General features: G+C 37.4%; 1 protein-coding gene across 2 annotated transcripts in view; it reads right to left on the reverse strand.

The window, feature by feature from the left end:
- Positions 1-237: 237 nt before the first annotated feature.
- Positions 238-24,534, reverse strand: part of ACSS3 (acyl-CoA synthetase short chain family member 3) — a 92,457-nt gene continuing 68,160 nt past the window's right edge. For both annotated transcript variants that reach the window (XM_030003005.1, XM_030003004.1), the window contains 7 exons: positions 22,665-22,760; positions 18,939-19,002; positions 6,803-6,884; positions 5,694-5,816; positions 1,540-1,639; positions 1,285-1,460; positions 238-989 (listed from right to left, as the gene is read on the reverse strand). In XM_030003005.1, coding sequence (XP_029858865.1) covers positions 924-989; positions 1,285-1,460; positions 1,540-1,639; positions 5,694-5,816; positions 6,803-6,884; positions 18,939-19,002; positions 22,665-22,760 — 707 coding nt within the window. In that variant the 3' untranslated portion in view covers positions 238-923. The remainder of the gene's footprint in view (positions 990-1,284; positions 1,461-1,539; positions 1,640-5,693; positions 5,817-6,802; positions 6,885-18,938; positions 19,003-22,664; positions 22,761-24,534) is intronic.

Consider the following 24,534-nt stretch of genomic DNA (forward strand, 5'->3'; position numbering starts at 1 on the left):
GAGTGTATCCTCCATCCCCTGCTTTGCTGAGAACCCCATAACTATTATGAAATAGCCTATGAAGTCAAGAATGGGCTGCCTAGTATCTGTATTTGCTAAATTTCCTGGTTATATATAGCTCAGTGAGCCTGAAATGTCTGATTATGTCAGCAAAAGCACATTCTGGTTATCCTTACCATAAGTGATACAAGCCACAACAACCAAATTATCAGAAAATGCAAAGGGTAAATGCCTGCCTTCATTTAAAATACATTGTTTTTATTGAATATTATTATGGAGAAATCAAGATTTTCACAGATTTGAAAGCCAGAAATTATATATCATTCTACAAAAACGACACTTCACAAAGTTATTGAGTAAAAAAATTATAGGAATCTATTTTATAGCAGAAAGACTTAGAAAAAAACAACAGAGGATCAAGAAAACTAATTTTAAAATTTATAAAAATTTAAAAGATATAAAGGCTCATAATTTAGAAGTGAGGACAATTTATGTCTGCAATAATTTTCACAGTAGAATTCCTATTTATTACTGTCCTCAGTTCATGACTTACCTTTTTTAAACTGTTTTAGCCAAAACTCAAGTTACTGGTCACATTATACAATAATGGATTGAAATGTAAGGTTACATGACTTCATATGAGACAGATAATCCAGTGACTCCTTCCATTTAAGGCTATAGAAACATATGAATTCTATTTGCAATTCTTAGCAATCTTAATATCAGCATATAATGACAAAATGCAGAGACTTTAGTATGCTTCATTGGCTGTGACAATATGGTAAAGAACACAGAAACATTTCTGAAGTAAAAAAATTTAGACCCAAATCATTACTAGTTTTTAAAATGTGGTATTTCCTAACAGAAAGTCTCTTTCTGTACTTCAGTAACTGACACATTTGTTATCAACATTATTATCCCATTTAATTTTTCTTTAGCACTTCTTCAATGTGTTTAAACACACTAGCATCTTCAATGGTCGGTGTTATCTGAAAAGGAAGAATATACAGAAGCATGTGATAGTAGATTGTGGTCCTTCAACAGTAAAACAGAATTTCATTCCGAGAATCTTCTAAATCTAGCCATCAAAAGCAAACAAGAAAAAAGTATCTGGAAAGCTCTGGAACAAAAAATCTTTTGGGTAAGCTACAGTAGAAATAAAATACAATGTACTACCTGAAGTCACGGACCAGTTGCAGAATGGTCTAGAGAATTGAAACCGTGATGTTGTGTCTTTGACGTGCACATGTGCCTAATTCATTAAAGCATACACCTCCAGCTTACCTTATAGGGCTTTCCACTGACAAGTGCAGAAAGAGCTGAACGTGGTATCTTGCCAGAGCGTGTTTTCGGTAGCTGTTTCACAAACACCCCCTTCTGGAAAGCTGCTACTGGACCAATGTTAGTTCGAACTTGCTCAACAACCTCTTCCAAAATCTTCTCCTCTTCTGTCTTTACACCTAGTGAAGAAGTTCACATACTTTACCTTTTCTGGGACTTTTGCAAGCCAAAGTAACATCAGCATCAGCGGGCTCTCACCTTCTCTCAGTACACAGAGCGCAAATGGAACATGTCCTTTTAAAGGATCCTCCTGACCCACAACAGCACAGTCTGCCACAGCGTGATGGAGGAGAACACACTGAGGGACAGAAAACAACACTAAACTGAACTAATAATAACTGAACATTTCAGTGAAAAAATTCCATAGGCATGGACATAAAAAATAAACTTATTTCCTACATTTTGACAGCAAGAAGTATTTAATCAGTACACCTCAGGATTCCAATTACACATTGCAGATGCACATGTGTGTATACTTTCATACACACGTGTAGTTTTCAAACAAACATGAGAAATAAAAACTACAGTAACACAAGATACAAATATAGAACAAAGCAAAGGTGATTTCCTGACAGCTTTGGTAGGGTATCACATCTGTGGTTTTGTTAGTGAAATCTTTGCTGGAACAAATAACATTAGTCTAACGTTACCAATAACATGGAGTTAAGTGTGTGGAGTAAGGACCAAAACCACAGAAGCAGGGCTATAAAGTACATTGGTTCATGCTCTCTGACTCCTGTCTTTTTCATTCTTTGCTGCACAAAGGCATAGTTCCAACCAAAGCCAAACACAGGCCCAACCTCAGCTTGCAGCTAGCCTAGTTCAGCTCCTCACTCTCTTGGAAATGCTAGGTCTCAGCCTCCTTAGACAAAAAAGGGAATTAAACAAGAGTCCCCTCCTTCCTACTACATATTTACACAATTATACAAGTGATGGACAGTAGCACTAATATCTCAAACTCTCCTTTAGGGAAAAAAGTGAGAAGATTCTCTTTTCTTTCCAATGAGCCAGCTCAAGTTGTCATTTCCTGGAGAAAAGTCACCAAGAAGTCTCAGTACATACTGAGATGTGTGCCACCAACTCCGGGACAAAGTTGGACTTAAGATACCAGCAGTTGTGAATCCTCTTCCAAAGCAACTGGCTCTTTTCATGTAGATATCAGTGTCCCTTGGGGCATCTTGCTGTCAACAGTGCTTTCAACATGTCCTCTGTAACTCAACCCCAAAGAGGACCTAACATGATCCTACACAAAGGCAATACAGAGGCCACATAATTATTAATTTATCTGTGCATACAAGGATGATGTGTTTGCTAATAGCAGATCTTCACATGCTGGTTGTCAAATCAAAGGCAGTGGGATGATTGAGAGGAAGACTAACTAAAAGAAGTTTTAAGAATAAAGTCTTTTTTTTTTTAATTAAGTAGGAACACCACATTTGCATTGGCTACTCATACAATGGCGTGAGCATGAAGAAGACAACAGGAAAGGTACAGAGAAGACAGGAGAAAAAAACCTGAAGGAATGGAAAGCTTAATCATTGTTGTTCCAATTAACAAAATGAAGGCTCTTGTGTGATCTAGTTGTGAAACTGATGGTGGAGGGAACAATTCAAAGGGTCTCCCATAACCCATCCTCAAAACAGATTTCACCATCCTTAAGATCTGTAGTCAAAACAGGAAGGAGAAACTGGATCTCTGTTCCGTGGTCACTACAACACACACCAACTAGTTTTTAGCAAAAAAATCTGCACAAGATGTGCTTTGTTTGACAGAGGGTATACTCATTTCACAAACTATGATCCTAGAAATGTCCCATGTTACAAAAAAGCAAATGGGAAACACTTAGCTTAATAGTAGAGGCATACCCTATCAAAGTACAAAAGCATGACTGTTTACGCACAGGTTTTGAAACTCTATTTTTCAAAGAAATTAAATGGGATATACACAAGCCATATATAGAACAGCAAGTGCAACAGACTGGAGTTAGTTCTGGTGAGGCTTATCCCAGAACTAGAAGGGCAGAGGAGCCTGCTGCAAAAATGCTGAAGTTAAATATCCATAAGTACATTTGAACTCAGATGCAGCCTACTTTGTCCAGAAGTCATTGTATCCAAACTGACATATCATACAGGAATGAATCTTAGCAACTCCAAATCTCCATCATATTTCAATGCATCACATACACTTAGGCTCTTCGGTCACTTCTAGTCCAGAGCCTCAATAATGCATTCCACTTCCTGCTATAAATACCCATTCTTTCCTGCTCCGACTTCTCGACCCTGACCACAGCAACCTGATTGACATATGTAACACCCCCCACCCCCAAAACCCAAAACAACAACAAAAAAAAAGGAAAGAAAAAGAAGAAAAGGCAATGAATTATGGAAATGTAGACTAGTAAGGTCTACAACTAGAGTAACTATAGTTTTTCACAGAAACGTAGGAAAAAGGATTTCTCATGCTAAATTCCTCGATTTCAAGTCTGTTGCCTCAGATAGGCAAGAATTGATTTGTTTTTTTTCAGGAGTCAAGGCAAGCAGGGACACCATAAATATACAGACAAAAGAGATGGATAGATCAACACAAGCTGAGGTTACCCTAATGGCTAACATTCACTGATTGGCAAGGTAAATAGTAACACCTACTGCACTGCAGTAAAGATGGAGCTCCAATGATACTAATAGATACCTTAGACAAAGAAACTAATTGTCTGGAACATAGTAAAGCTGAAATTCTTAGTGAAAGCACTAAGGAAAACCTTGTTAAGCTTGTAATGCAGCTATAATGTAAATGCAGATAATATACTTGCTCAACAAGGTGACTGTCACTTAATTAGATGGCGATTCAATGAACCTCTAATTCTGTATTTACTGATCTTACTGAAGAGCTAACTGTGGTCTTGTTAATGCTTTCCCATTTAACTAGCAATTTGCTGTGCATGCATTAGCAACACTCTTGTTTTTTTAGCTTTGTTCAAAAGGTGAATAGAAAAGCTTCTAGAATTTTGTAGTGATGAAAATTTTTTTGTTTCTAGGGAAAAGACCTAACTAGCAGGGAGAAAAACAGACACTGAGCTTGGGATGATGGATACAAAGGTAATACAGCTGAGAAGGGGATTCAATTCGTCATTTGTTAAAGGAGCTTCAGATTCAGCCTGAAGTGAAGAAAGAATGCCCAAGCTCAGTCCCTGAGCAGTCGAGCAGTCAGGGGTGGGGATGAGATTCTCCGCCGCGCTTTAGTAGAGCAACACAGAAAACTGACTTCAAAGGGAAAGAGGTTTAAGTGGACTGAAAACCACCTTTATGTCTCCACAGACCCAAGTCAGGGCAGCAGCTGGTTCAGCTCCCTGGCTGACCAATCCTCAAAGGATTGCCTATGTTTACCTGAATTTGTTCACTTCTGTGTAATCAGAATGTCTTCTATTCTAAGTTTTCTAGCCTTTAAAAAAAATAGTCACTAGGCTAATAGACATTATAAAGCAAAAAAATGACTAACAGATTAGTTTGTGATTCAGTGAACAGTTAAATTCTGAGTTCTTAAAAGTGTATTTTTCCCTTGTACGTGCCCAGCACACCTTTTCCTATACTCCCTGAATAAGCAATTGATATGTCATCAGGGAAATTTGTAACTGGCAATCAATCACAGTGGTTCCAGAGAGGTGAGTGAACAATGATATGAAATTCAGATACTATTATGAACTGCACTATTTTCAACTTTTTGAGTTGAATGGGTATTACATTAATACTTTCAATTTAACAGCAGGGGTTTTTTACAGAAATTTTCATTGTTCATTTAACACTGCTCATACAATAAGAGACAAAACAGGTCTCAAGAAACTGTGAAGGAAACTCTTCAAATCAAGAAAAAGCACTGGATGCCAGTCTATGTGAAAAGAATTCAGCCAACACCACGCTCTTTAAAAAAACCCCACAACTAAAATCTGTATTCTAGGAATGAAAGTTTCTACTCCTAAGTAACTACAGTAGCTGGTGAAACTACTTGGCACACTGACCCTATGTTATCTTAATGTATTCCCAAATAAATATGTTGTAAGAGCTTACAGGAATGCTTCCCATGCTACCATATTGCCCCTTAACTCCACCTTCAAATGTCAAATCATGCCTCTCTTATCAATCCCAGGGTACAAACTGCTTATTGTTGCCTAAATTTATTATGGTACTGGAAAGCACCTTAACAGGAAGGACCTGAAACAATTGGTGTTTTGCTTAAAAGTACCAATGGAAATGCAGTCAAAGAAAGCAGAAAGAAAATGAGAGAGTTTGTGAGATTTTCAGTCTCAGCTTGCTTTATTCATCTCTCGCTCTTCTATTTTACTGTCAGGCAACACTAACCTCTTCAATTGCGCCTGCTGAAATTCTGTGTCCGGCAATATTGATCACATCATCAGCTCGAGACAGGACGTATAAATAGCCATCTTCATCCATATAACCTGCATCCATGGTATCATAATACCCCTAAACACAACACAACCAAAAATAAACTCAGAAATAGTACTAGGAACATCCATTCATCTCCCATGAAACCAACAAACAAAACTGACTGTTTCAAATGAAATACAGTTTTGGTGCCTGAAAGATTTAATTCTGTAATATTTTTTACCATTCTTACATCATAATATACCATGCAGCTCCCTTTCCAGAAAGGTTTTGTAGTCTTTGTTAAGACAGAACAGAAGACAACACATAAACCTGGATTTTTTCCAACTCTGCTTACTTTGATCCCTGACAGATTGGAGAAGGATGTTGCCTGAATCGACACAAGGAGAATGGAATGGTTACAATATAATGACAGTTGTCAAATTGTTCCTAAGGATATTCCTGTTCGCTGGATCCAAACATACATCATCATCATCATGCAAGTGCACACAAAAAATAATTTGCCTGATCAATTCACTCATTTACCTTCATTGAGGCAAACCTTCCATTCTGGAAATTCACACGGGACCAATCTATCTATTCCTGTAAGGAAAGGAGGAAGCCAGTCCTTGGATAGTCAATCTGACAAGGAAACATAACTAATGCAGTAAGGAGCCTTCAATGTATTTAGGTGCACAGTGAGCAAGTGTGTATTTTGGACTGATACTAAGTTAGTATGACTGCATGTCAACAGCAGTAGCATATTTGAAGCTATGCTAGTCTAAGGTTGCGAGGCTTGTTTCTTTTATTAGATCAAATGACATGAAACAACTTTTCGGCTCAGGAGCTTGCAGTTTACTTCTTCTGTTTCAGATCTTAAAAAAAAAAAAACAAAAAAAGTGCCCCCAAAAGCTTTAAAGTATGGATGAAGAAAGTTTTACCTTGAAATGTTTTTAACTGTATAACATATATCAAAGATCTCCCATTAAAATATGATAATTTTGTATATTATCCAGTTTAAATCTACTATCGTTCAGTCCTACAGGATTACCAAAAGTTTATATAATTCATTTCATAATTCTTACTGGAAATTTTTGGAAATATAACTTCTGGAACGTTTCCTGATTTTCCCAAAGACCTGAGAATGCTCCAGGAGGCAAAGGCAACCTTAAATTAAAAAGAGCAGAGGGAAGTAGTAAGAAACACAGATATAACAGGTACAACTCATGCTCTCCATTCATACTTCATATTCAAATAAATAGTCATTGGCCATAGAATCAGAAGACAGTTCAGCTTAATAATATGCTGATAACAGATCACAAAGACCATACATTTATTGTGATCACATGCATATAGCTCTGAACTGTATCCAGACCATACCTTATATATAACATAAGCATCTCTGGCATTCAGTAAAACAATGTTTGGTCTAGTAAACACTATATACCGTACTATAAATATGTTATCAGCATTCAGCTTTCAACATTTCCAAGGAAAAAGTATGTCAGAAATGTGTGCATATATGCTATGATACAGACAACTTCGTTATTACAGGTATCTCTCTAACACACATACACACTCACACATGCGTAGACATATTAATTGAATTATCAGACACACAGATCTTCAGTTTCTGTAAAAAGATATAACTCAAATGACTTCAGTCATGAGAATCTGAACAAAAATGCTTTTCTTTATTTAAACTGTGCATAATATTACTGGAATTATTGGAGGAGTTCTTTAAAGTATATTGATACAAGTCACTTTTAGAACTTTCTAAAATAACTGGACTTATTTTTATTTTTTTAAGAAGCGAAGCTCCAAAATTCTGGATGGGTTTATTCACTGAGTTTTCAATGCATATTATACACTCATTCTTCAGTCAAGGACATGGGCATGACAGAATATGGGACACTCCACATACATATCTGCCAGAACAAAAGAAGCTACAGAAGTCTCAGCTAACAAAGAAGTGGTTGTTTCTTCCTTCAAAGCTCTGATAGAGTTAAACACAGCTTACTTGAACTGCCTAAGACACATATTCAGGCATATCAACACAAATTTTATGAAGCTTAACCCCAGTAACAGAGGGAGAATGATCATGCAAGCAAGCATATTTATACAGATAGAATCATACGTGCCTTATACAGGTTTTACTATCATATGCCTGCATTCGTAACCACCAAATCTTTAGCCAGGGGTATTTTATTTTCTACTTCAGTAGTGTCCCTGTGACACGAGAAGGCAACATCTCTCTCTACCACTGAAACACACCTCTGCAGTGTAGCAATACCAGTATCATTACAAGTCTCCTATGATGTTCAGGTCACAAGAATAGGCGCTACCAGCTCAGTGACATGGACATTTCTAACATCACATTTACAAAAAGAATAGGTTTTTCACATATATATATATATATATACACACACACACATTTTTTTTTTTTAACCTAGATTTGCTGTTGTCGTGGTTTAACCCCAGCCAACAACTAAGCACCACGCAGCTGCTCACTCACTCCCCCCCTACCCCCAGTGGGATGGGGGAGAAAATCGGGAAAAGAAGTAAAACTCGTGGGTTGAGATAAGAACAGTTTAATAGAAAAGAAGAAACTAATAATGATAACACTAATAAAATGACAACAGCAATAATAAAAGGATTGGAATGTACAAATGATGCGCAGTGCAACTGCTTACCACCCGCCGATCGACACCCAGCTAGTCCCCGAGCAGCGATCCCCCCAGGCCAACTCCCCCCAGTTTATATACTGGGCGTGACGTCCCATGGTATGGAATACCCCGTTGGCCAGTTTGGGTCAGCTGCCCTGGCTGTGTCCTCTGCCAACTTCTTGTGCCCCTCCAGCTTTCTCGCTGGCTGGGCATGAGAAGCTGAAAAATCCTTGACTTTAGACTAAACACTACTGAGCAACAACTGAAAACATCAGTATGCGAAGAATGTTGATAACGCTGAACTCAAAACATAGCACCGTACCAGCTACTAAGAAAACAATTTGCTCTATCCCAGCTGAAACCAGGACAGCTGTTAATAGTACAAGCTACACTGAAAAGACCGTATCCTCTAGTAATGATTCAAATCCATTATTTTTTACAATCCCAAGTTTTTTCAGTTTAATTCAGCTCGATTAGCATAATAGAACACACTACTATAACTATTACTACTTTCACTGAGGGTTCTGGCTCAACACATCCTATAAATCACATTCCCTGAAAGAATGGTTAAAGCAAGGCCAGAAATGGCAAGACACTTCCCAGGTAGTCACCCAGGCTGCAGGAGGGCAGGTTGGCTTCTGCCCATCTGGAGGGAATTCACTGGCCTATTTTAAGCCTTTCAAGCTTAGTACGCATCTTCGCGATACACAAACATGACCTATAGAGTATTTGCCTGGGAAAAAAATAAATTGGAAAAACAATATATTGATCCTGGTGTCTGTGTATGTACGAGTTCAAAAGAAAAATCTCTTGTTTAGATTCAAGAAAAACCACTACAGAATGGTAGTTACTATGGTTGTTGCCTGGTTGCTAATAGCACAGCAATTCGTAACAGCCTCAGTCACTGCACATTTTGCACTTTAAATTTATTTAACAGTCTGAAGCATCCTTGTGATGGGAGAGAAAGGACAATTCATATTGACAAAGTCCTTAATAATTTCTCCACAGCTCTATTCAGTACTTTGCGGTTAGTCATTAAATAGAAAAACCAATTTCATTGCTGAAATCAGAGAAGCACTTTCCTTTCTGTAACTGCAAGTGTTTAGAAATCTAAACCCAGAAGTACATAACATATCACCAAAAATATAATTCCTGCTCCCACCATTTGGTGGAGTTTGTTTTTTTAGTTGTGGGGTTTTTTGTTTTGGGGGTGATTTTTTTTTTTTTGGGGGGGGGGGGGGGGAGGCCACAGTGTTTGGTTTTCCTGTGGTTGGTTTTTTTTAAAGGAAAATTGCATTGATAAATACATGCACAGTGCATATTTCATAAGTCTATGGAAACCAGACTGCTAAACTACTGGCTACCACAGGTATGTCCATAGTGCAAATCATAGCACAATACAGACACAATCTGAAAATGTGCTTCCATGGCTTTCTGTAAAAGATTATTTGCAGTTTGGACTCCATTCCATCTACAAAGCAAAAACTGAATGCCATCTTCCATGTGTCCATCTTTCAGGCAAAATAATTCCAGAGCAATAGGCACATACAATTCTTCCGTGATAGTAAAGTTCTTAGCATTATGACTGACTAGAATTTCTAGGTGCTGTGCAAACACAAATAATTAATAAAATTAATAAAGGTAGAATTCAGCTTGCCAGAACATAATTACATGTATTGGAATTTTGCCAGGATATCAGAATTAAAATGCCCAGAGCCAAAAATACCTCCATCCCACTGCTCTCAGTGGGAATGCTGCCATGAATTCCAAAGAGAGCAGAACTGGATCATAATTATGTGCAAGGAGCCAAAGAGAGAAAATGAGATAGTGAGAATATAATGGCAACCTGAAAGCAAACACCTCTTCCTTTCCTCAACCCCCCCATAATAAAGGAACATTTTGAGATGTTGGCTTTGGCTCTATTCTCCCTAGGAAACAACACACACCTACAAAAGTTCCGTATTGAAAAACTCTTGCCTCTTTGTCCAAACACTGAGTTGATGCTCAAGGCCTTTTGGGGTTATTTTTATTAAGAGGATATATTGACCAAAAAATGCCAGGTATGCATAAGTAAGCATGATTGCCCCAGAGATGGTCCCGCTTTGCTTTCACAAGTGACGGGACCACGGAAGACCAAGATAGGAGGAGGTAGGTTCCTCCATCATCACTTCCACAACATACAAAGAAGTTGCTTTGCTTGGTTTCCCTTTGGGCCATATTTACTGTATTTCTCTAGCTATCTGTTACCTTCTCTCTCTCTCATGCTGCATTGCCAAGCCACAACCCAGTCAGTGTTGAGCCTTTGCATCTACTGTTAGTTCCAAGATAAACCCACCCTTACACTATTCTTGCTTTGATTTTTCATATGGTCATAACTCTGGTAGCATCTTCTATCTCCTCATTGCTTCCTAATTCTGGAGGGGACAGTCACAAGCTTCAACAAATACAAATCCAAGACAAGCTTGCCAGCTTTTTCTAAAATATGAATGTGTTACCAACTATATTGGATCAGTCTAACTACAGTCAACTCATCCTGTTTAACTAGCAAGAATAGGCAGTTTCAAACCCAAGCAGAGGTTCAAGCCAAAAAACCTACACTGAGCTGAATCAAAACATGTGAACTTGAGAAAAGTTTACCTTTGGATTGCAAAACCTCAAAGAAGATGTATAGGTCTGAATTTTGATCTCACTCATGCCAATTTTTCACCAGTACAACATCAGCAGTATAAATGATGCTATTCTCCATTTACTCCAGTGAAATTAAGATGGTGATTGTAGTACTACAGAAATACAGATCCAGGTCCATTTCTCACTTCAAGGTTGAATACATTTAGAACAGCATCAGGAAAGCTAGGTAAACTGTGTAAATTAATGATGTAAATTATATGGGTTCATTTTGCAAGGATCCACTCTGGTTACATTTTACAAAGATAAGAAGGTAATTTCCTTATAAATTGGAGAAACTAAGACAGATTAGGTGAGCTTGGCAGCATCACAAAAAAAGTCTGAAGTACTTTCACAGTAACTGTTTTCTGCTAGAGAATTTTAAATGACAATCATTATCTGTTTTTTAAGCATTGGTTCACAGTTCATTTATTTCATACAACGGTGGCTGACCTTACACAGAACAGCCCACCTTTAGCTTAGCCCAAGAAAGTCTGACTCCATGTGTCACATCCTTTCAGCATGCCACTCATCAAAATGGTGTAAGATTTCTTTTTGATGGAACAAAGCAATTATAGACACAGCACTCAAAAGATAATTTACACAGAAAAGCAGATTTCTCAAAGTACAAATGAAAGTCAAAAACTAGTAGAGATGCTACCTTGCTGAGTTTCCGAAAAAACATCCTTTTATTTTATGGTAGACAATGGTACTCACAGGCTGTTCATTACAGCCAGTCAAAGCAAGTATAAGCCATTGTTAAATGAGTTTGGGCTTGTGAATGGAGCTAAATCATCTTGACTGGCAGCTATATTATTACTCAGCATTTATGTAGTGCTGTGCATAAACATCACTCAAAAAAATTTTTGATTGCAAGTTCTAAAGCTATCGGGAATCTAGAAGCTTTTTCAGACACTAGGAACAACAGCATAGGAAAAAGGGTGGAGAAGAGGTAAGAGAAGAATAGAGGATCTCAAACATTCATCAGTCTGCATGAAGCACTATTTTAGTTAGCTGAAAAGGGTCACAAAAGTAGTTGGTCTCAGTGTGGATTTTGCAGAAAAAAAATACAGTTTAGTGGGGAAGAGAGAAAGCCATCAAAAACTAGTGAAAGAGCTTGGAAAAAGCTAAAAGTAAAGAAAGTTCAAATGCTACTCACACGTACTCAGCCAGAGATCTGTTAGAAAACTTATCTTGGGCCAAATTGCTCTCACATTGAAAGTCCTACTCATTGTTTCACTCATAAAGGGAAAAGACAAAGCTGATAAACGTGGAAGGCTGGCAGGGAGAGAAATTTTTTGCACAGATTCTTCATGATCATCTAATCTGACCTCCCATGTTACACAGGCTAAAGGATGCCATCTACTAAATCCTGCCTCAATCCTGTAACTTTTAGTTAAAATGGATATGCAGGTTTGACCTAGAGGTATCAAAGAAAACCACCCTATTCCCAATAAATTGTTCCAATGGTTTAATACTTTCACTGTTAAAACTGTGGTTTATTTCTCATCTGAATATATCTAGCTTCAGCTTCCAATCTCTTTATGCTAGATTAAACAGCCAACTCTCAGAGATTTCTTTGTCCTGTAGGTATTTCCTGACCTTGATAAAGTTATCATTTACCTGATCTTGGATGAACTACATACCACAAGTTAATCTGTAAATTTCTTTAAGCCAAGCTTTCCAGCACTCAAGTCACTCTCATATCTTCTCTAAAACCCAGTCACTTTCTCATAGTCTTTTGAAATATGGCCATAAAAACTGAACATAATGCATTAATGGTTTTTCTAACATCATATCCACAGATAGTAATATTAGCTCCTTTTCAGTTTCCCTACTGAATGACAAGGAATCATATTGCCTTAGTCATACTAGCAGCTACATTTCATTCAAAGATCTTGTGTATTCAGAGGTTTATCCACTGTAACATAAAAAGCTCCTCTGAAAGTCACTGCTTTCTAGGGCACAGTCCTTCAGCTTATAAATCTAGCAACTTTTCACTGTTCCTAATTGTATGGCCTTTACTTACAAGAATGTATTGCAAGTGGTCTGTGCAGGATGACACACTTACTTTACACGATTCTGCAAGCAACGCTTTTCTCCCTCCAGCAATCTTCCTTGGGGCCAAGCCACTCAGACCAGTCTGCAACATGTCCTCTGTTGGGTTGCCTTTAATTTTCTGCTACCTTATGTAATTTTTTAATTTGTTTTATATTAAAAAAAAAAACCCAACACATTAAACACCACTTCCAAAATGGCAAAGCACATCATTAAAATGACAAAAAATAAAAACAACTCAAGCAATGGAGATATAGCTTAATCCCCTTCAGACAGTCTAGAACAATCACATATGACAAAGAGAGACATTTCTTAGCACATCTAAGTACTTGAATTTTGGGCATTATGACATTCATAGAAGGAAATCTCAGAATATTGAGTCTTGTTTCTTACCATTGGATAAAATTTAATGATAAAAGTATAGAGTCTTTTAAAAGCACAGAACAGCAATAGCGTCACACTTACAAAAAGAGAAAAATTGACACCATTCATTACTGAGACACTATGTAATGATAAGATCTTCCGTGGCTATTTTGGCATCTCAGGTAGCTTCTATCTAACCGTCTGTCTTCTGAGCTAAGCCTATATACCCCTCTCCTGGCTTCAGATGAAGTCTCCCCTCGCTTTCCTTATCTAAAAACACTGCTATTGCCACCCGGCCTCCTTTTCTTCCTGGGAAAGGGAAGAGTGCAAACGAGAGCTGTGACCTCTCTCATGTGCATATCCCAAGTTAGAATGCCCAAATGCTGATCCATCAAGTCTTACAAGATTTTTCTTTATTTTCTTTAATGAAATACTGAGGTACTATGCTGTGCTACGAAAGATTACATCTTTTTCTTTCCCTTTTCTTTTCTTTAAGCTCTTTTGGTTAGCATTTCTATTGTGCATCTTAATGACTACATTCCTGGCTTCAGGTTGCTTCAGACTTCCATGTAGATACTGATTTATTTTTTTTTTAATGCATTATAAGAAATACTAAATAAGTAAGCTTTTTATTGAACATCTATTTGCTCTCTAAATACTGTATAAAGATTGAACACAGTACCACAAATAGTGAAACTGTGAATGGGTTGCTTGATTCTGAACAATATCTCTTTCACTAAAGGATATTAACTTTATGGTATTTGCTTCAAACTCCTGTCACATTTCTATTCAGCTAACTTAAAATCTAAAATTATAAAAAGCTCTAAGTTTATCATGACCCTTTCTTTATAAAACCTCATGAATAAATATTATTTTTCAATACTTTACACTCTTAGAGCACTGTACAGAAAGTTTTGCATGATTTTACTCTATATAATGGGGTGGGTCACCATTTCAATCATTTTAACTATTGACAGAACATTATAAGTTTCCTTCCTCTTCCTCCACTAATCCCAAATTCACAAAAAAACCCCCACAACATTAATGGTCTGCAGCACCTTTTACACAGTCACTATTCTTAAATGCAATTTAAGCAACACAAGCAAAGCATTTCAGAATCGCTGTATGATGTATCTACATTGTCTTACCTCTTTCTGCATATGGAACACAAATATTTATCAGTAAAACAAATTTGTAAATACTTATCCCATAAAACTCCATTATTATGGCACAAAATTAACTATACAAACACTAGAGGAAATGTAACTAGGATCTACCAGGAAATTTACTCACAGGCATTACTCTCTGAATAGCATGAGTATATGGCAAATGTAGTCCTCTTGCTGTTGTGAGTGAACATAAAGAATAATGCTAGCTAATGAGACAGTGCCAACAACTGCTTCATAAAAAAAACATAATAGGTTTGTGAACTTTATAATGTACAGGAGCAAAACTGAGTTTCCCACTGCACTGGAATTTAAATTGGATTTCTTTTTGCTAATGTTCCTTATAAGAACAGATAACTTTGAAAATTCTCATGGCTAATCATGATTACATATACACACACACACATTTTCAAGTGTGTATTAATTACAGGCAGGTGAGAACAATGCAAGCAGAAGTGTGTCACTAAATCAGACTGGTCTTACTAATGGAAGTGGAGGTCATTGCTGCTATCATTTTCACTTCAGAATAAATCCTCGGTTAATTATCTTTCATGTCCAAAGATTCTAGCTCAAAAAAATGTAAATTTAGAAACAATTCATATGAGCACACTCTCATGAGCTGCAGTTGTCTTCGTTCTCCCTTGTCCTTTCATCATAAATGTTGTGACACTGCATTTGATTACTTTATCCTGAGAGACTTGTGAAGTCAAAAAGTTTACTGTGTTGTCTAGGTAAATTAGCCTGTATGAGAGTTCTTGTCAGCAAAAATCTTTCCAAAGGGCACAGATGATGGTTATATGAAAAAAAAAAAAACCCCGATATCAGTTGGTAGATGAGTAAACAAAAGAATGTACTTGGGGCAGAAAGATGGAGTAATTAGGTGTAAGAATTACTTATCTAAAGTATTTGACTCCTGCAGGATAAAATTAAAGTTTAAAACTATGTTGCAAGCATATTTTAAATACTAAACTTATGAGCACCACGGGCCTCAAGCAGCCCCCAATAGTCTGTACGGGGAGTTAGGCTGGGATAAAAATAACGAAGAGCAGCAGCATCACACTGCTTTTGCACAGCTGGTATTGTAGGCAGTGTGAGGCCAGTCTCCTCTCCAAGAAATACTGAAGAATACTTCTCAACTCACATATGCTGCAGATAAAGCAAACACTTTTGTTTTTTTCTAAAACGGTACACCGTATTTTGCTGCTGAGTGTATGACAGAGTAATAGTTGAAACTATCCTGACTCCCCCATTTTCTTCCAGCTGTATGGGGACATGTCCCTGGGGTGACCAACAAACACTGCTAGTAACAAGGATGATCCCCACTATTTTTAAGGGGCCTGTACATGTAGAAGCCTGCTGAAGAGATGAAGAGCGGAAAGGCTTCTTTGCAGGAGGGCTTTTTGAAAACTAGGTCTAATCAAAAAATGAAAAAAGTTTACAGCTAAATAACTGCTTAGCTGAATGATGCAGAAGATAAAAAAAAAATGTGATGCCTTAACCTAACGGCCAGAGATTTTTATGACCCAAAAAACCAAGTGAACACTGCAGAAAGTTGTCACTTACCAGGAAACCTGGAACAAAATGTTAAGACGCTGCAAACCATAATATCCTAAAACCAACTTCTGTTAACAGTCCACAGATTGAAACCTTGGAAGTGTTAAAAAAATCCACAATTGGCCTCCTAAAGCTGATCAATACCTTTGCCTTGGTTTTGGGGTTTGGTTTTTTTTGGTTAAGCTGCAGAATGAATTTTAAGAGAGCCTATTGTCTCAAAAGAGTAAGTCAGAAAAAAGGTTGGAAGAGAAAGAGGGGTGATAGTTAACCTACCTCACACTTGGTTTCATATCAACTATGTTAATGATACAATTTAATTTCTTCCCCCCCTGCTCTCCCCCCTATTTCAGAACGGACATTACAATACATATGGACATGATAAAATAATAGTGTCCCTGTGCCATTACTCTTTCTTGAGTGATCCAATGAAAAAAAAAAACCAAACCAAAAGTAAAACCAAAAATCTCCCCTTTTTCCCTATCAATTTATTTGACTGCAGCAGAAGTCAAGATAAAACAAAACAAAACAAAACAAACAACAACAACAAAAGTCAATATATAAACACATTTGTAATCCCTTAAGATAAATGCCTAAACATGGGGCCACATTAGGGAAAATAAATTCTGGCTTTAAGAGTTTGACAATAAGCCCAAACAGTATCTTCTAATATGGCAATATCCACTCCTGACCCGCACTTAAAGATAATAATGACTCAGAAACGTATGCACACATCTACCAACATTACCTGTTAGTAGATGTAATTCGGGTTGTTTGGCAGAGTTGCTAAGGATGGAGTTCATTTTATTTTGCTTTTGGTAGATAATGCTAAGCACCTACCCTAAGCTAGCTGTGTTACTCCTGCAGTCAGTGGAGAGACAGGGGCACAGGTAGGCAATTTATTCCATCCTAGCTAAATGCCTAAGACGGCTAGGATCAATTTTCTTACAAAATACCTTTCTCTCTCTCCACTGATTACAAGCTTACGTTTTATTATGGCATCAGGCACTACAGAGGTGAGAGCTTCAAAAGATAGCCCTCCACTCTGACCTGGATTACGGATACTGCAAACCACAGCTTATTAAAGCCCGGAGCAATTTTAATTATTCATATTCAGCAATGGAATGAATGCACAATCTTACATGTGTCACAGGAAAACTACGCCTAAATACAAGTCTGCTGCTTTGGGGGAGATCGTGTGTGCACTTAAACACGTGCCTGTGTGTCTGGTGGCTTAGCCCAAGATGCTGAAAATTAGGCAGGGTATAGACCTCATCCTGAAAACAAATGTTTGTGTCACACAGTACAATAACTTAACGTGAGACTGTCTTAGCCTCCACAGGGGTCTAGTCACATTAGATCAGTAGTACAGCTGAGCAAAAAACCTCTGTACCTTCCCAAGGAAGCGCTCTGCAGCCAGCCAGCCTGCATTTTCAGCGCCGCACGCCTGCAGCACGCTCCGGTGCTTGTCGCTCTCGCGCATCTCATCTCCAGCTCACGTGGCCACTGCCTCAATCCTCAGCTAACTTCTGTCTTCAACGACTCATCAGAATTGGTACACCTCTCCCAACGCTTTGGCTTTTGACAGAATTTCAGTTCACTGAAGGTTAATGCTAATCTTCATATTTCCTTCCATTCATCTAAGCAAGCAGTGAAGACTCTGAGTTACCAAAACTCTCCTAAATTTTATGACAGAAGAAGTGGGTGAATGCATTTCTTTTGGGACTTGTATTTGCTGGCAGTTAGGAAGCGTTCAGAGCTGAAGTATTTTCTGTGACTGAAAACAGAGAAGACTACAGCTAACGTGTTAAACACAAAGTAGGTATCTGTCTCAGAAAAATGCCATTTCCCTAAAAGCCTGTGAAATATCCAGAATCCAGAGCTGGCATGGGCTGTGGGGAGCAGCAGCCTGTCGAGATCTACAGAAGTAAGGAAATGTTCTGTCAACAGTGAGACGGCAGAAGGTAAGATATTAGAAATGTAACTGATGTTCACAATGTTATCTAAACAGAGGCTCCTTTATCCGAGAAAAGGTGCTAAGAAAGGTGTACTTTCAAAAAGAATATTAAAGCTTATGGAACTCATCTGACAGGAGTCTGGTAAATGGTACTAAAAATCACCTACATGATGAACAGCAGGGCTTTTTTTTCTTTCTTTCTCTTTTTGCTGGAGTCTTTTCCTGTATGTATTTTGTCCAAGTACTACCACAACTGAACACTGTTTCATGCAAAGCACATGCAGAGACATCTTGCTGCTTTTACAGAGAACAGAAAACATACATTCTCCCTCTAAGAACGTGCATCAATTTGGATTAGGAGATAGTGAAAGAGGAGGCAGCATCACACCCGTAAACCAAAGCATGTCAATCTGCACTGCTGTACTATTTTACTAAACTGAAAGATAACACAGCGAAGAGAATGATTCAATATCTTGCTCATACATCACAACAGGAAGGCTTCATCCTGTGCCAACAGGCTGGTAATTAAGAAAATGGTAAACTTTGCTGTAGTCTAAGAAAAAAAAACAGCAATCCACACTCATTCACTCACACAAGTTCATCTGCAATTTTTCAACATTAACGGACGTAAAATGTTCTGGCAGTTTGGTATCAATATCAGAGACAGGCATGCTTTTCAACCCTCATTACTTCAATTATTGTTTTTTATATAAATACATATACATAAAAACTTCAGTCAAAAGACAATCAACCCACGCGGGAAGCTTCTCAACTCTAAGATACTTAGTTTGCTTACTTTACCACAATATTTCCCAAAGTCTTCGCCTTCACTGGTTCCTTATTTTCATCCAGAATCATCACTGTAAAAAAGTAATATAGGAAGAGGACTTCTGGTAAGTAGTGTATTTTCAGGTGGAGGACAGCATCTTTCTTCATGCATAACAACTTATGTCACACTTCAGAATGGCAATACACCAAGGAACAAAAGGAATTAAGTAATTTGGGAGTGCCAAACTGGATAATCTCATGACCTAATTAACATTCAGCCTTAAGTATAAAAAGTCTTAAATAATACTCGTGCTTTGGGAGCAGAAATTACACAAGGTCCCAAAAGGGAAAAAACATAGAGCTGATAATTAAAAGATACCTTCATGCTGGAAAATCTAAACTTCCAAATAGCAAAGGACCCTTCAGATACATGACAAATCCAAGAAAAAGTGTGCAGGTAACATGAGTAGAAGTAGCAACCAAGATTACTGGAGGCTAACCCAGTTAACATGAGACATACTATTAGCAGTAAGTAAGTGTGTCTGGTTTTCAAAGGCTCTCAGGAGACCCAGAATAATGCTCCCCCGCTGACAAGGCTTATTCTCCTCTAGCACAAAGAGGTAAAGTAACTCGTGAACCACCCAAAGCCACAGAGCAGGTGATGCTAGAGGACAGCGAAGAATCCAGACCTCAACAGAAGCTTCTTCCCTGGATGACACTGGCCCATCACCTTCAGTGAAAGCATCATGTCCTGGTACTGCGGTTTCTGAGGAAGAACACCTGCAATAGCCTCTTCCATGCAGTCACCTGGGAAATCTACTACAACCACCCATTCTATCTGAAGGTGTGGGCATAAGGAAGGAATGGCAGGTATCAGCTTGGCCTGTGATACATGGAATTAAACAAAGTGAAATGACTAAACCATGGAAAAACAGGGAGGGAAGGTTTTGACAGACTGGGCTGACAAGGATTTAAAAACATGGTTTTTGAAGCCTGCCCAAGCAAAGAAAGCAATGTTCAGCTCAATCTAAATTACTACAAATAATCTTACATTCTGTATTAAAAAGTTCCAGAGGAAATGGGGAAAAGAAGATGACAGACTTCTGATTAAAACCCTGCTAACACTCTTATGAGTAATATCATACCCTATCTGTCCAAACAATGCCAACGTCTGTAATTTACTCTTTCTGGCTGAACCCACTCCTTCAAAAAGGATGGTAATTTTAAAGCAACTGAAGAGCCTGCTGAAAGCAACGGCTCAGCACATAGACACAAGCAAGTACGCAAGGCCAGTTTTACAAATCAGTGACTTGGAAGGAGTAACTGGGATAGGAAATCAAAAGGATGAACGGACACACAGAAGACACTTATGAAAAACAGCAAGAATGGCATAAATAAAACCCATTTATAATCTGTAAACACTTTTTTTTTTTTACTTATATATTTTAGATGGTGTAGAACATGTATAAGAACGTAGTATTGTTAGATTTAGAGAATTTAGGCTCAGAACACACAATGAAAAAGACCCACTCGCATGTAGCTTTCGATGCTTTCTCTCCCATTTTTTCCTATTTTTATTATACTAAAGTAAAATCTAATCAGTTTATTGTAACTATTATCAAGGTAGCAACTCCAGCATTTATTGTCCTCCTTGCAAGCAGTGTATTTCAATGTTAAAAAACGTACTATACTGCTCACTCCTGAATTACTGAAGAACTGACTTAATTCTTCAAAATGTGGGACTTGCTTCAGTTTGAAAACAGTACAATGAAATTATCTGGAAAGGGTTCAAGTAGATCAAAGGGAAAGCACAATATAATGTCTGATTTGAGGCAACAGAGCTAGAAATTAATATGGCATCTTGATTCACTTTTAAATGCAATTTGTGCCACGGCACTTTGATATCATAACTAAATACTGCTTTTATTCTTTATATTCTAAAAAATCAGCAAAGAAATCAGTTTATTTTAGCAATACTGTGACAGGAAAGAATTCAGCTGTGTTTAGAAAAAAAAAAAGTAGATTTTGAAACTTTCTATTTATATCACAGCATAAATACAACATAACTTTAGCAATGTCCGAAACCATTAACAGTTGCATGTACCATCTAAAAATACAGACTCTATCTTCTAAATGGCATAAGGATCTCTTCTAATTAATATAGTAATAGCAGCAAAACAACATCAAAACAGATGTGGGTGACAGCAAGACAGCTGCCAGTACAGGGTAATTTCAAGATCCACTATTTTATGACTGGTTGCATTACAGGACATAATTGGCCTCAAACCAAAGACTGAGAGAAGTAAAGTTCTTTCATAAATTGTTAGTGAATTTTAGTGCTCATTGTATGTTTCCCTTTTAAGGCATGCTAAAGACATTTCCTTCATTCTGTCTGAAGAAATTCTTTACTTACACTAGGCCCGATGTTCCAAAAAATTCATAGGAAATTTTAATATTCTTCCTACTCATACTTTTTTCTAGGCATGACTATCATCTGATAACACGTGTGATGCAATTACATTCTTTCACTCTTCCCTATTTATTACAACTCTGGACAAACTTCGCAGCTTTGTTTTAAAGTTGTTTTTAAGCTACTGCTTGTCTTCATGCCATAACTGTAAATGCCAAAACCCAGAGCTGCTGAAAATGTTTATTTTCTTTAATGTTCACTTCCACTTGTATGTAATTAGAAGAAAAAACAGCTTAGCTCTTTCTGCCCAGTGATGTAACAACTTTTCCTGAAGATGGTTTGATTTTTAATGTAATTATTTTTTGGACTTCAAGTAATTCTTGAAAACTGTATTAAAATCAGGTTTCCCAGGTATGAAAATATTTTTGCATTCTTAATCCTGTGGCTGCACCCTCTGCATGCAAACACCTTCCAGACAATGAGCTCTCAACCTTTTAATGTTGGTCCATAGCCTATCATTTCTCCCAGTTGGAAGTAAAAATGCTCCACAAGTACTGAAAGATAATGTGCTTAACAACTCTCTCAAATATGAGCCCGTATACCTGTACAAAAAGGCAGAAACCTGACTGATTTTCTTCAAGAAAGTATGAGATGAGTTCAAATAGAAGATTTATATCCTTGTCAACCTGCTTGTTAGCTCACTATGATGTATTTGTGGAAGACACAGACCTCAGTAAGAATTTGCTTTATGCACTTCAGAATACTTCTCATAAAATTGTAGGGCCAAAAAAAAATCTAATCAATCTAATCAATGTATCTCTGAGACATAATTTTTCGATGTACATCTCCCAAACCAAAACTATTTAGCCTCTGAAAATTGAAAACACAGGTATAACAGAACACTCAAAGTGTAAGTTACAGCAATTATTTGTCTAGTTAACATTCCCTTTTTTGCTGATAGTTATTACTAATGTTTTTCTTCCTGATTTGCCAATACAAATTTTACTACTGGTCATTTAAAACAGTGCAACTATAAAAAAAAGCCTTAAAGCACAGTATTTTTTTCATATCTATCTTTTTTATATCCAGTGTAGAAATATGTGCTAGCCCTTTCTTATAAGAAAGGTATGAGTAGCTGATCAGTTTTCTTAAATGTAACTCTGAATTTCTTAGTCACAATCACATTCCACAACACAAAAAAGCAGAGCTTCTTGTTACAGGAAAGAGGAAAATGTGTTAATAAGACTGTAATTTGCATTCTCTATGAGGTATGAAAATTAAAGAGCACTTACTCTGGAATATAAGCAATATCCTTTCCTAGTATCATGTTTAGCACAGTCTTACCATTGTATCCTGGCACTGGTTTTCCTGCCTGTCCAGGTGGAGGTGTTGTAGAGTTCCCCAAACCAATACAGGAAGCAGTAATTGCAGAACCAGATTCTGTTAAGAGAACACAAATATTGTCAGTTAAGGTTGTTCTTAGTGTCATTTAGTATTTATTGGTTCTAAGTTTTACCTCTAGTTCCGCACATCAAAATAAAATAAAATAAAATAAAATGAAATAAAATAAAATAATCCCAGACAACCAATGGAAGATTTAGAATTCAGGAGCTCTTATGTATTATCTAATGAATGTAAGTTCACTACAGAAATCTGCATTCTTCAAAATGGAATTTTTTCCATTCCATAGAAGACAGTCAGAAATAAACACTTTCTGTATTACACCTGTAGTTTATTCTGCTAAAGGTATAAGGTCATACCATGCCATTAAGAAACTGCCTACAGCAAAGCCATGATAGAAATACTGTGCGGGGCAGATGTACTTCAAGGGTTATTTCATGAGTCAATATCCTTGGGAAGAATGAAATCCAGAAAAAAACATACATCCATTCTTGGTTGATTGCCTTACTGCTGTAAAGCAATACCAAAGCATCTGTTGTTCTATTTTGGAGCTACACATTCAGAGGTTTGGAAGGTGAATAAATGCCAAATCTTCTCCATGACAATATTGGTCACAAAGATCAGAGAAGAGGTAGTGCCTAACAAAATTTACTGTAAATAATGAAGGCAGGAATAGCTCTTTTATAGTCCTGGAGATCTCACTAGTATTTCTTGGTGGGAACTATTTCAGGTAACAAAAAGGCTCAAAAAGAAACAGGGTAGAAAAGTCAGACCTACATTTTCAGTGTTGCCAAAATAAACTCAAAAAGAACAACCTAAGGAATGGGATTCAAACTGCTGCAAGGTTTTGTGATCATAATCCAGATGTTTTCTCCTCTTCCACCCACAAACATTAAAGTTTTACTAACCACAGCATTTTGGAGTGCATTGGGGGCGGAGATGTGAGAAGACAAACGTCTCTTGTTTTTTTAATCTTACGAAGATATTCATTCACCTAACTGCCAACAGACACGCTGAACACTGGCACTGTGTGCCTGTGCTCCTGCACGGAGCCCATGGAAGGCAGGTCTGGAATCCCGCTGAAGCGCCAGCGTAAAATACCTTGTTTGGGGCTTCCAAATGAGACAGCACAAATATCTCCTGGAATGCCTATGCCTTCCTAATTATCCCCTAGTTAGGCAGCTAAAAATTCCTCCCATTTCACTTTCCTCTTTCTCTTAAGCAAGCTCAATTTCACATAACATTTTTATACTACAAGAGTTGTTATTGTAGAAGAAGAATAAAAACTACCAAGTCATATAACACAGAGTCTAAGTTTGAAAAAAAGACAAGTTGCTCTTCTCTCTTTCCCTCTAAGCAAAAAATCTATAGAAGTTACTTTTAAATGCTGTTGTAACTCTGAGCCACATAAAACAAAGTGTAGGTAGTTGTAAATATTAGCAGAAACACAGTATGAGACCATTACTTTAAAAACATGGCCTTATTCTGGAGATGTCCCAAGTCTCAGGTCACTTGGCCTGGAATTCATAGTCCACGCCACCCTCAAGTGTCAGCACAACAAAGCAGGTTTGTCTTCAGCTCTATATTTATATCTGATCAGTACGGTCAAAACTATTTTCAGTTCTCTTGCATTAGGAAATTACAGTGGTTTTTGCTGTGAATTTTCTCAGCTTCCTTAGCATTCATCTGCCACCTCAGAAGTTGTTAAATGACTACTCAAGTGGTAAAGAAGCAAGAACAAGAACAAAATCACAGAAACTTGTGATGGGTTTACGTTAGGTGTTAGTAAGCCGCTGAAAATTAGCATTAACAT

Source organism: Aquila chrysaetos, chromosome 26 (assembly GCF_900496995.4).
Source record: "Aquila chrysaetos chrysaetos chromosome 26, bAquChr1.4, whole genome shotgun sequence".
NCBI lineage: Eukaryota > Metazoa > Chordata > Aves > Accipitriformes > Accipitridae > Aquila > Aquila chrysaetos.